Source organism: Ananas comosus, linkage group 22 (assembly GCF_001540865.1).
Source record: "Ananas comosus cultivar F153 linkage group 22, ASM154086v1, whole genome shotgun sequence".
Taxonomy (NCBI): Eukaryota; Viridiplantae; Streptophyta; class Magnoliopsida; order Poales; family Bromeliaceae; genus Ananas; species Ananas comosus.
The window spans coordinates 6,829,437-6,843,579 of NC_033642.1; the positions used below are offsets into that span (position 1 = coordinate 6,829,437).

General features: G+C 32.9%; 2 protein-coding genes across 2 annotated transcripts; both read right to left on the reverse strand.

The window, feature by feature from the left end:
* Window positions 1,038-1,659, reverse strand: LOC109727391 (calcium-binding protein KIC-like). The gene has a single exon (XM_020257509.1). The coding sequence runs from the start codon at window positions 1,591-1,593 to the stop codon at window positions 1,228-1,230; it is 366 nt and encodes a 121-aa protein (XP_020113098.1). The 5' UTR covers window positions 1,594-1,659; the 3' UTR covers window positions 1,038-1,227.
* On the reverse strand, window positions 2,964-6,541 carry LOC109726997 (pentatricopeptide repeat-containing protein At5g08510). Its single transcript, XM_020256845.1, has 3 exons — window positions 6,519-6,541; window positions 5,512-6,486; window positions 2,964-4,476 (listed from the first exon to the last, which is right to left on the reverse strand). Exons 2-3 carry the CDS (start codon window positions 6,478-6,480, stop codon window positions 3,880-3,882), a joined length of 1,566 nt encoding a protein of 521 aa, XP_020112434.1. The 5' UTR covers window positions 6,481-6,486; window positions 6,519-6,541; the 3' UTR covers window positions 2,964-3,879.

Sequence of the window (14,143 nt, forward strand, 5' to 3'; positions counted from 1 at the left end):
GGTTGAAGTGGACTTTGGATTAGAGTGAAATTCGGTGAAAACTAATTCATTTTTGCGGTTTGTTTTGTAGTTGTGGAAGTGAAGTTTCATTAATTCTATTGTTTGTTTGGTAGGAAGTGTATGATATAAAATTATAATTTATATATAAATAACAAAAAATTTGATTAATAAAAATAATATAATATAATAATTATGTAATTAAAATTTAATTTAAAACGACTAAATTTTTATATACAAAATATATAGTAATACAACAATAAAATTATAAAGAAAAAATAATATTAATATTTAATTATTTAGTGGAGGAAAGAAGTATTGTTGCTGTAAATTTGTGAAATTTCAAGCCCCAGTCATTGATATTTACTTTTATCTATTGTATTACAAAAATCTCGGCTGCATTTAAAAAATTGATATACTTGATTTACATTTGCAAAATATTTTTTCTAATTACATAATCGCTAAAATTTACACTTTAATCCCCAAAAAAAAAAAAAAGTGAAAATTGGTCTGCTCCCTGTTAATTTGAGGGAGGGGCAATTTCAGTATTTACAACTTTCAACGACCCACTATCCTCTTATCTCCAAAAATTATCCAAACATTATTTTTCTTATCCTGCTTATGCTCCAATTTTTCATCAAAAAAAAATTACTCTTATTCCTTCTTATACCTACACTTGTAGATATTTATGAAATAACTAGTTCTTACTTATACCCGTACCAAATGGAGACTTAGAACTAAGATGGTTTGGGAATTGTTGGAAGTATAAACCACTGAGCTGAATGAGGTCAGTATAAATACTTAATTATTATTTTTTCATGCAGTCATACTATATATATATATAATTAAAAATATATACTATTATTTTTAAAACTATTATATTTAAAGGGCAGGTTATTAAAAATCTAATGCGTGTCCTTAATTAATTATCGAAATATAGAATAAAAATCGGTTCTTAATTATAAAATCAGGTCTGTTCACTAGTTTACTAGATGAACCACTAATCTGAACAGATCAAAGTGGATTTTAAGTCGGTTCGATTTTATGAATTAAACTGAATCAATTTGAGCACTGGATCACAGTTTGACCGGTTCGATCGCCCCGGATCGATCCGAATTTTTAAACATTAATTGCAATTTACTATTAGAGGCATACAACAATTTTAATTCACACCACTTCATATAATATAAATATATAACCCTAGCATAATTCTCATTTCCTATTAATTTCCTAGTTATGTACATCATCATCCTTACTCACTCCAAAAATTTCTTGATGGATCGCCCTCTCGAGCCATTCCTCGGCCCCCTCCATCATCTCCGGGCTGAGCCGCACCATCAGGACGCAGAACTCGGTCTCGTCGAGCGCGCCGTCGCCGTCGAGGTCCCCCTCCCTCACCATCGCCGCCGCCTCCTCCGCCGTCATCCCCGCCACCCCGAGAACCGCAGCCGCGTTCCGCCGCAGGCTCTCGGCCGTGATCATCCCCCGCGCGGGGTCCGCCAGCGCCCGGAAACCCCCGCAGAGCTCCGCCACGAAGTCGTCCGCCGAGAGCCTCGCCGCCATCGCCGGGAGCAGGTCCTCGTACTCGGCCGCCATCAGAACTGGCCGTGCTTCCGCCTTTTAAGGTTTAGAATTTAAGATTTAATTTGTGTGTGTGCGCGTACGTTTTGCATGCATTATATAGTGACCGAGGTATATGTTGTTTTGGTGCCCACGTGGCGACTTTTGATAGGGTGGTGGGTGAAGGACACACGTAATAATAAGATGCATGATATGGTATCATATGATGGTGATATTGTTAGAACGGACGGTGGACTGTCCCTATCTTACCGGTTTCTAGGAAGGTGTGAAGGTGCTGATTAAGTGGATGACGTGGCAAATACCGTTTTCCTCGAAGCTTCGTGTTGCCCAATTTTGTCGATTTTTCGCTAAAACAGATTGATCAGTCGAATAATTCACACCGCATCTAAACCGTTCGTCGCACATAGTTTCATCACAAAGCCTCTCAATAAAATTTTAGGATAAATTTCAAATATCATTTCTATGATTTTATACTTTCTTATTTTAGTACCGTATAATTTAAACTGTATTAATTTATTACTTCATAATTTTATTTTATTTTTTTCGTCAACTTTTCCATTAATATACAAAAAAACTTTAAATACTATATCTAGGTTTATTAAATATTCACTTTAATATCTTTTAGTTTTAACTTTTTAATTGATTTGACGAGAAAAATTAGTGGATAGGATAATAAAAAGAGAAAAATAAAACCACAGGGAACTAATTTGATACACTTTAAACTATAGAGTATTAAAATAAAAAAGTGCGAAATCATAGAAATGGTATTTGAAATTTTTTCAAATTTTTATTAAGACAGTTTGATAAGTTATGCATCTAAATTTTTAAAGATACTTGAATTTCAACAGCATATTCAAGGACAGATTTATATGGAAGTTTAATAAGGTTAGATGGGGAGCTTTCTTATTCACCTGAGAGAAAGTATTGTTGGAGTACTATTTGAAAGAAGAATATGAGTAACGCATGCTATTCTAATGAATAAATTTTGCAACACCTTATAAAAAGTTTGCAAACCTGGCTGTGTTTAATTAGAGAAAAAGAATAAATTACAAAGAAGTAAGTATAATTTATAATAATTTGAAGATTAAAATTCAATCATTAAATTGTATAGTTTGTAAAGTATTACAAGATTTGTTTGTAAGCAAAATATTTTTTTAAAATATTATATTAAGGCCTTGTTGGAAGTTGTTTTTGTTTTTTTTTATTTCTTAAAGTACAGTTGCTGTATAAAATAGTGTAGGAGAAAATAGTAAATTATTTACAATTTTTATGTCCAAAATATTTGTTTGAAACTAAAAAAAAACATATGAAAGTGTTTTCTTTTTTTTTAGTTCTTGAATTTTTTTTAAGTACCAATTTTCATGGAATGGGTACGGTTTCCCGTCTTAACTCAAGACCTTCAATCTCATCTCATCAAAATCATGATACAAAAGAATAACAGGTGCAATTTCACATTGAAAAGCTTTGAGCCTTCTATACATTTCTAGCTACAAATATAGATGTGAAACGCAACAAAAGATTCGAAAGAGAAAAAAAAGGGGGGGAATCTCCCAACAAATTTGTCGTCGTTTTGGCTTCAACTATCTTTATTCTCTTTACTTGTTATGCTATCACAAATCTAACCAGGTTTGAATTGACGGTAGATTCCTATTCTGCTTCTCATTCAGCATCACTTTAGTATTAGCATCGCAATTTTTGATCTGCGTCATCTGAAGTGATTTGAAAGAATCGCAGCCAAGCCGAGCCTCAAACCAGTTCAACCACTGCTTGGATGTCAAATGTGCATCTTTAAATCACCAAAACTACTCGCGGGCTAATATCCTCAATTCTGTTAGAAAGAAAAGAATTTTCCTTTGCGACGGAAAAATTCCAGATGCTCGGAGTTGTACCTTTTCCTCGAATGTTGAGAAAAAAGAAACCCAGAATATATCCACATATTTCTTAAGATGGCACTCTCCGAACAATTGCAGGAGCCCGTCATGAATGAGACTTTCTGAAGTTGATAATGTTTCAGCACGCATTTGGCAAAAGCATTTCCTCCACATCGAGAACTTTTCAAAAGTTTTATACAACAAGGATCACTCTCGGTTTTGCCTCATGATTCTACGGCAATGTTGTTCGGGCATAGAACTTCGAAAAAAGCCAAAATACCAACAGGCAGATTATTCATCTTTTCCTCTCAATTTTGCATAGTTTCATTTGCCCACCTCTATAACAGCAGCTTCAAAGAATCCTTTGCCCCATGATAGGGCTAATATCTGATCATAACAACTACGAAATCTTCCAAGCTCTTCTAGAAGATCAGCTTTCCATTTGTAGATCCAAATTTGGCACATAACCAAGAAGTTTCATGGTCATTGTAATCTCATCCAAAGCTTCGTATATCTCCTCGAATCTAGGATGGGACGTATCCTCAACAAGAAACTTATGAATGCTCCCCTCCAACTCAATAAAACTATAGCCGGCTGACTTTTTATGTTGTTTGTCTTTCATCATCTTCCATACTTTGGCAACGGAGCTCCACTTGCCCGTTGACGCATATATATTCGAAAGAATCACTTGGTTTCCCGTGTTCCAGGGCTCGAGCTTAAAGAGAAAGCTTGCTGCTATTTCCGCTATTTCTACCTCACCATGGAAACTACAAGCTCCCAATAAGGCACCCCAGATTACTGAATCTGGCTCCATTGGCATACTTTTTATGAGAGTGTATGCTTCTTTTAAGAGTCCCGCACGACCTAGAAGATCGACCATACAACCATAGTGTTCTATCTTTGGGGTAAGAGAGAACTCTCTCTCCATGGAGTAAAAGAAATGCTTCCCCTGGTCAACTAACCCTCCATGAGTGCAAGCTAAGAGGACACCGACAAATGTAATATCATCAGGGGCGATGCCTACCGCCTACATTATTTGATAAAAACAACGAGTTTTAGTAGAAAAGATTAGCATATGATATACAAATGTGCAATAGATTAGTGCCCTGTTTGGATATCGGAATACGCATGAGAATTTTTTAGTATGAATATAAGTAAGGAGTTTGATTTTTCACTTTGAAAACTCTTGGTATTCATGATTTGATAGGATAGTATATTTTACCTACAAAGTAATTTATCTTATTTTGAAAAAATGACTAACAGTCCGAATATGGTATTTCATTCTAAACATTTGATTACACTCTTTATTAAGGAGATATACCGAATAAGATATTCATGCATCCAAATAAGGCCTAAAGAAAAATTGTAAAAAAAGATCTTGGGAGCACCAAATAAGGAAAGCAGCCATCAGTTCATGATAATGACCAACTCAAAAAAAAAAGGGAAAGAAAGAAATATTGAAAGTAATTACATTTTCATCATTCTTCTTTCTAAGAGCTTTTTCTTCAAAAATATTAATTGTTTGCGTATCGGGGAGAAGGTATTCAATTTCTCTAGTCGATTTCTTCAATTAGGGTATTTTATAGACATATATCACCACAAATCATCTATTGAAATCATAGTGCATGAAAACAAAAGTATTTGTAACATCTCCTAAAAGCTCAGCTTCTCACAATGCCCTATATTATGTTGGAGAGTCATGCAGTCCATAAGCAAAGGTGGTTTTGCATTAGCTATTTTTCCTCTAACAGCAGACCATTTCTGTAGTTAACTGGGTTTCTAAAGGCCATATATAAGTATTTTGGAAAAATAAAACCCATCTGAACTTCAGTGCAATTTGCAGTGATCACGTAAATTCCGACAGCAGTAACAGAACACTTGAACTATATGTTTTCATTTCACATAATTTGTCTAGCGGCGGTTTTTGGTCATGAAATCATATTATTCAAGAGTTTCTTTATCGCATTCACAGTTCGGGTCGCAATCTCAAATTGGATAAGAGTTTAAGTGGATTCTGGGGCATTTTTCCTGCTAAAAAGCATACAAAGTGGGAGGAGCTCACCAACATCTCATGGAAAAGCTCAAGAGCCTGCCTGCACCTCCCGTGCACCGCCAATCCCATAATCATCGAATTCCAAGAGCAAAGGTTCCTCCTTTCGCCCATTTCGTCGAACACCCGGCGCGCCCTCTCGATGCTCCCGCATTTCGCATACATCTCCACCAAAGCATTGCTCACGAACACGTTCCCCACAAGCCCATTCTCCCTCGCATACCTCTCGATCCTCTCCCCCAACCCCATCGCACCGAGGCTCGCGCAAGCCGGGAGGACGCTCGCGAGCGTCACCTCGTTCGGCCGCGCCTCCCCTCCCTCCCCCCACATCCTGAGGAACACCCGCACGGCCTCCTCGCACCGCCCGCTCCGCGCGTACCCGGACACCAGGGACGTCCACGACACGACGTTCCGCTCGGGCATGGCGTCGAACAGCTCCCCGGCGCGCGCCAGGTCGCCGCCCCGCGCGTACCCGGCGATCATGGAGTTCCACACGGCGACGTCCCGGCGGGGCGTTTCGTCGAACAGCCGGCGGGCGGGGGCGAGGAGGCCGGACTTGGCGTAGAGGTCGATGAGCGCGGTGGCGACGAAGGCGTCGCGGGGGACGCCGCTCTTGAGGAGGAGCGCGTGGAGGGCGCCGCGTCCGCCTCCGTCTCCGGCTCCGGCGGCGGCGGCGGCGGAGGAGGCGAGGGAGGAGAAGAGGAGGGTGAAGGAGAGGGGGTTGGGGAGGAGGCCGCGGCGGCGCATGCGGGAGAAGAGGGAGAGGGATCGGGCGGGGGAGGGGGACGGGGAGAGGGAGAGGGCATGGAGGAGGCGGTTGTAGAGGAGGGTGGAGGGTGGGGAGGGGTGGGAGTGGAGGAGGGAGGAGGCGTAGAGGAGGTCGGGGTCGTCGGGGAGGGAGAGGAGGCGGAGGAGGAGGGGTTGGATGCGCTCCACGCCATGGCGGAGGGTGTACGCGTGGATTTGCTTCGCCTCGTTCATCGCCCGTGCCCGACCATGGGTCCGGCTCGGGTTCGCCGCGAGCCGGTCTTGTTGGCCCGGGCTCCGGCTTAGCGGGAACATTATTTACATCATATTTGAATGCATCATGAAAGAGTATAATATAATTATTCTATAATTTTTTTTAAAAAAAAATTCTATGAACTCCGTAGAGTATTTAACTGTGCATTCAAAATTAGTGCACTAAAAAGAATCTACATGGTTTTGATAATATTTCAATCCAAATGACCTAGTTATACTATTTTATATATTAAATATACGATATTTTGAAGTACTTAAACCGGTTAAACAATCCAACCACCGTGTGGCTTGCTTTGGATTTCAAAACCAAACCAATCTCCTCCAAACATAGGAAGAACATGAGTTAATAACTTATATTTCACATAACTGCACACATTCGGCTTTTTTGGCCTTTTTTGATTAGGGATGTAAATGAATCAGGTCGTTGCATGAATTATATTATTCTTTAATCTGACATGATAAAATTACAATATATTTGGGTGGAATTCAAGTCCACGAAGAAGGGAAAAAAAAAAACTGCTTGTGCATCTACAGTTCTCATATAGTTTGAAAATAAAGCAAGAATAACGAAAGTTATTTTCATTATTCTGGCAAATTGAGTACTTTTTGGCTTAAAAAGAATAGCTTGGATAAATTATTCTGTCCTTTTGATAGAATAGTCCTATTCCAAAATTCAATTCAAAGTTTTATAAATATTGTAAATTAAATTAAAGTAAATTATATAGGCATGATATATTTATATTATAATAAATTAATTAATTGTACTATATTAATACATATTAATTTTTTGTACTTAAATATTACAATAAATTATTATATTGATATATACTTAAATATTATAATAAGTTATTTTGATTAATTTTAAGTTGAAGTAGAATTTCGAAAAAAAAAAAAATCTTTACTAAATCATATTTTATAATAAATTATTTTTAGTAAATATTTTAATAAATTATTTTTATTAGATCATATATGATTAGGGGTCTCAATGAGCTGAACACGAGCAAACTGAGGTCGGCTCGTGTCGAACACGAGCTGGCTCGTTAAAGCATCTAGTCGGAAAATTTAGCTCGTGTTCGGCTCGTTTATTAACGAGCCAAATACTACCCGGCTCACTAACGATAAGTTAAAAGAATTAAAAAAGATATGTACAGAAAATAAATTTATGAGATTATATGAGTCCCATCAAGTTTTGATCTAATGGTTGAAACTTGTTTACATATACACCGGACATTTTTATAATTGAGTTAGTTTTTATATTTAGGTTAGACTAAAAATTAAATAATAAAAATTTATATTATATATATAATTATTTATTTATTTATATAAATATAAATTATATAAATATAAAATATATGTATTTGAGCTATTATCGAGCCGAACACAAATAAGCTAACCCCAGCTCGTGTTCGACTCGTTTATTAAACGAGCTAAAAAATTCAGCTCGTATTTGACTCGTTTACTAAACAAGCGACTTTATCTCGAACTAATTTCAAGCTCACCACTAGCCAGCTCGCGAACAACGAGCTGGATTGCCACCCTTATATATGATATCAAATTCATCCATTATATTTTTTGCATTATCTTTTACTATTCCATAAAATTAGCCAAACATATTTTAAGTTATATCTTCGTATAGCAACATTATAAATCAAACACAATTTTACGTTTGCTGTCGACTATTACGAAATAGTCAGTTATTTTAGGGATAGTCAGTTATCTCAATGTACGTTATACGCGAATCAAATGGATCCAAGAGTTTTTAGTATTAATAAAAAATGATAAGACTAGTGTGAAGGGTGCAGACACTGAGAATATGACGATTTATTTTTATTAGTAGTCTTAGAAAATACTATAATTATAAAAAATAGTCCTCTAAAAAATTATTTATAAAACTAGGTCTACACAATGAATGAATTATCGTTTTTAAATACAGTAATCATTCATCATTTTTTTAAAAGGATTAAAATTATTTTTAGTGTTTAATATTGTACATCTTTTAAAGTTTGGATACAGAGAATATATAAATTATGGTCTATTTTTATAAATAAAAATAGACCATAATTAAACTTTAAAGTTGAGTGGATAATTCAAAATATGAAACTAAAATTTGATTTATTCAAATTCAAACTAAAATTACAATTTAAATTTTAATTTGAATCCATAAATTTAATTTAAGTTTGAAATAAAATTTGAATAAAACTTTATATAAATTAAAATTTTAATTTAAACTCGAATTCATAAGTTAGATTCGAAATACTTGATTAAATTTTAATTTTTAATTTAAGTTCAAATTAAAATTTAAAATTATATATTTAATTTTTAAATTATAACTCATATTTTAATTAAAAAAGTTGAAAAAATAAATTTAATCCGAATAAATATCCATTCCGTCCGGATTCAACTTTCAATCCGACCTCTTAGGCCGGATTGAAAAATGAGGTGATTGGGGGATTCCCATTCCGCTCGGGAATCAGAATCGGAATGGGACTCCCGCGTACCAAACACCTACAAACGGATTCACCTATTCCGATTCTGATTTTAGGGTGAAAAAAAATGAACCAAACACGCCTAAAATAATATATAATTAATATATTTAATATTAAGTATTAGATATTATTATTATTATTATATATAATGGACATGAGGTCCATGAGGCACATAATATTCTTGTCACGAGGCCCACGAGGTCCACATCAGCTCGTGGACCACATGCTTTCCGTTTTTTGCTCGAGAAAAATTGTAAAATAAAAACTTAATTTTTTTTAATACGTAAAATTATTTTTGTAAAAGGAAAAACTACTCTACGTGAAATTAAATAAGTGAAAAATAATTTTTCTAATGAAAATAACTTTTAGCTTAATTTTACGAGAAATCAAACATATCCTTGCTGAATCAAGCACGATAATTTTATCAAATTATTTTTGATCATATTCAATAAATCATATCCAAACTGATTAGAAATGAAAGGTGATAGGTGATGGATGGGGTAGCTGTAGAATCTTTCGCTCTCTAAAATGAATCCTCGGTAAGTAGAGGCATAATATATAGAGAAATTATATCATCACTTTTTGAAGAAAATATATGGTTAATTACATACAGGTTCCTACAAATATAGTGAATTATAAATATATTCCTACAAAGTTCAATTTTGATATATTGTTTCTGTGAAAGTCCTGATATTTTCAAATATATATCTACCATTAGAATCTGTTAGAAAACTTTAGTTAACTATAGGTTAAATACTTAACTCCAGTAATTTAATGAGATGATTTGACTTTTTTATTCCTCTTTAATTATGTTGGAATTTTTAAAGAGGAACATATTTGTTAGGGCAAAAATATCATTTCACTTACGAAATAAATGGTATTTTAACGGTAACAAACCAGAAGAATATATTTGAAAATATTAAGAATTTTATAAAAACAATATATGAAAATTGAACTTTATAGAAATATATTTGTCATTTACTATATTTGTAAGGATCTGCATAAAATTACTCTATATATATAATAATAGTATCTTGAACTAGAAGATTCTCCAAGTTGGCAATGAGAGCTAGAGTGGTCCTACAAACTTTATTACCTTTTATTATCTTCCAATCAAAACCCAGGCATTTGTATGGACATGACGAGTTGCAGTAGGGATCCAAACAGGACAGACAGATCTGCAGATAGAAGGATTCTCCAGCTTTTTCGGATCGGAGCCGAATTAATTATTTTAATCTTTGACCCCTTAATTTAATCTTTAAGAAAACTTAAAAATCCCCTGTTGTTTTGTTTCGCACTCTCTCATTTTAGTACCCTGTAATTTAAAATATATCAAGTTAATATTCTGTGGTTTCGCACTTTCTCACTTTAATATCCTATGATTTAAAGTGTATCAAGTTAGTAATCTGTTGTTTTATTTTTATATCAAGTTAGTATCATATGGTTTTAGTTTTATATCAAGTTATTACTCTGTGAATATTAAACCACAGGGTACTAAAGTGAGAAAGTGCGAAACCACAGTGTACTAACTTGATATAATTTAAACCATATGGTACTAAAGTGAGAAAGTGCGAAACCACATAGTACTAACTTGATACACTTTAAACCACATGGTACTAAAGTGAGAAAGAGTGAAACCACAAGGGGGTATTTGAAGTTTTCTCTTAACCTTTTTAGGACATATTGTAGTTAGGTCTAATTTTTTGCGGATTGGAGTGGATCAAAAATGAAAGGGACCTCCCGTCTTTCGTTCTATTTACTTGACGGATCGAGATAAATTCGAGACGGATTATATGTTTTTTTTTTTTTTTTTTTTTTTTTTTTTCAGTATACATTTACTGTTTTATTTGGAATGGATCTCGGCAGGAACTCAACCCATTCGGATCCTAGCTGTATGGATGATCAATGTGCACAACCCAAAAAAGAAAAGAAAATCTAGTTATTACATTGTTCTGAAATAACCCTCTCAATTATATATTTTTTTCCCTGATTAAGATTAACTTTCAGTTTACCAAAAGCAAGTTATTTAGCAAAATTTATTAAATTAATTGATAATTTTATCAAATTTAATAGTCCAAGATAGGATCAATTCTACTAAAAAAAATTAATTAAAAATTCAACAATTTTTTTAATAAATTAACTATAAAATTTTGATTAAAAAAAAATTAAATGTTAAATAAATGTTAATTAAACAAATAAATTTGAATGGCTTATTTTCAGAATGGCCTATAATTGAGGGGATCTCCATACATATTTAGCCTCATATATTTTTCCAAATATATAATTTGCTGTGCATGTTGAACCTTCCCAGACTATCGTTATCTATAGTAGTCCAATTGTTTCTGCACGCAATGTTTTTAAAAATCGTAAGTTTGAACCCCTGTTACTCTCGGCTTAAAAATAATAATAATAAAATGTTCCAAACCTTAGGTTTGGTATGGTAGCTTTACCAAAGCCTCCTATATATCTAACATGTATTCAAATGTAGATAGTATATGTTCAACCATTTGATATATGTAAAAGACAATATGGTAAAATAAAATCAAGTTAAAGTAATGTCAAAAATGTTGTTCTTCTACTTAATTACATATGTAAGGTGTAAATATTTTGATTAAATGTTACTTTTTCTACTTAGAATGCCTACTATAAAGGACTTTAAACTTTTTACGTGAAAATTATTAAGAATAGTAATCCCAGATCCACAAACGAAAGAACCGTTGACCTTAACGAGCGTTTCCATTTCTAGTTAAGTTTAAATTTTTTGTTTCGTGTTCGAACTCCTATAACACAAAAATCATTGCATAAAATTGTTGATAAAATTTAAACTATTACAGATAATGCATAATGCTCAAAATTTTTACTGGCCAAAGATCATAAGTTTTAACATTTGTTTTTTTTTTTTCCACATATAACAAATAAAAATCCTCAACATAAGTATATACATAAACATTTTGAGTATTGTAAATGATCATATTTAATAGGTAAAAAATTATTTAAAAATACCCACAACATAGTTTCATATAGGTTGGTAGGTGACCATGCATGGTTCATGCTTGCTCCAGCATATATAATTTTTCCAATTTATTTAAATATAATTTTGAAACTCAAAAAATTAATTCAAATCACTTACCCCACAACATGATAATATCAACCATATATGCATGTCTTTTCTCAATTCTGAAGGGTTCCCATTAATTGCACGGCTCTGCAACGAGAATAATACTTAGGCTGCCTCCCTTGCTTTCTATTTTTGCTACAATTCAGCGATAGTTACGTAAAAATAATTACCAGCAAAAAATATATGTATTTTGAAAAAGTCTAGGATGTAACAGACACGTGGAGGACATCGTATTTCGAACCAGTCAAATTGGTCATCTTGAGTTCACCATTTCACCATAATTTTTAGAACAATATTTTTATTATAATTTTTTTTTTCTTTAGAATAAGAGATATATATACGATGGCTGAATATAGATGACGTGGTTTGTTATATGGTAGACTTTTCTCTAAATTTTAGCAATCTTATGAACAGATGTTTAAAACCTCATTTAGTAACGTGTTTTTTTTATATATTTTAAATAATTTTTTGTATTAAATAGTACTGTAGGATTGAACGGTAGATTCTCTGTGTTTGAGCTATATATTGTAAATTGTATGTAAAAGCTAATTTTACTTTTTTAAAAAATATTTATGTAAACTATGAGTTATTTGTAAAAACTAAAATAAAATTATGGTCTCTGGAATTTGAACTTATTCTGACCTTTTATTAGCTCTCAAATGAGCCTATAAATTTAGTAGTAGGTTAAATAAAAATTTTATTATAATTAGTGAACTTTCATGTAAAAGTCATAGTTTGTACAATAGCTATTCAAGCTCCAACCTGGAACATGCAAATTTGTAGGCATCATATAATTTGGTCCCATTCACAACATAATGGAGATCAAAGAAGCGTAATGTCTAGATTCATTGTATCTATATTTCACTGGCAAATAAAAATATGTATATTTATTAATATGTTGGCACAGGGAATATAAAATTTTTAATTAATACATGCACCAACATTGTCTAATGTATCATTATATACCTTGCAAATATATCGGCAATATATAAAAAAAACCCTTTTTACTAGACCCAAAATATTTTTTTTTTAACATAAATAATGCCTGTATTCAATGTATCACCACATGAGTGAAAAAGTCTTTTATGTTCCAAATGAATTTTAATATATCATATGACAAAATAAAGTGTCAACTTATTAGAGAGCAATATAACAAATTTATATAAAATAATAATTAAAGAATTATTATTTTATTTTTACAATACAGAGATCTTTGATTAAATTTTTATTTTTATATGAAATAACTGCAAAATAGAAAACTTTGAATAAAACTTCAGTGGAGAGCAATAAAACAATGCCTCGTTGGCTAGTCTTAGTTTTACTTGAATTTAATAATACGTTGAAACTCTACACGTTATTGAAAAGCTTTTCACTAAAGTGTTTTTCTAAAATCTTTCTCTCACATGAGTAAGGTTGGCATATTTTACCGCCTATTAGAATTTCCCACGTAGATGAGCTGTACCAAAATTATACTGCCAACAATATTGGAGAACTAGTTAAGAAATCTGCGTGATATGGCAGGTAGACATTATTATCATTAATTGTTACGACGTGTAGATTAATGTGGATTTTAATATTAAAATTTATATCAGAATAATAATCTTAATACATTATTATTGAAGAACACAAATCCACTTGCCATGTACTACCATTAATTATGTGCATTAATATTTTTAAAAATTATTTATTTCAGTATTGAATAATTAAAAATTAAAGAATAAAAGTAAAGTATATTTTTTCTGAAACTATCTAAACCAAATAACTAAAATGAATAAACCAGTTTAAATTTTTTTAAAAAAAAAACTCATTGTAAAATTAAAAAAGATGAATAATATTTTTCTAGTATCATCAGCGTAGAATTTATAAAGAAAAAAATATTAAAAAATTAATTAGAATGAAAGTACTATCTTTAATAGCCCTTTGAGTAGCATCTCCATTATCGTCGCCGGCTATGAATAGAAGCTCTCGCTAACTTTAACGCTACAGATACAATTAATAAAGTACTTGATTCCTAAATTTC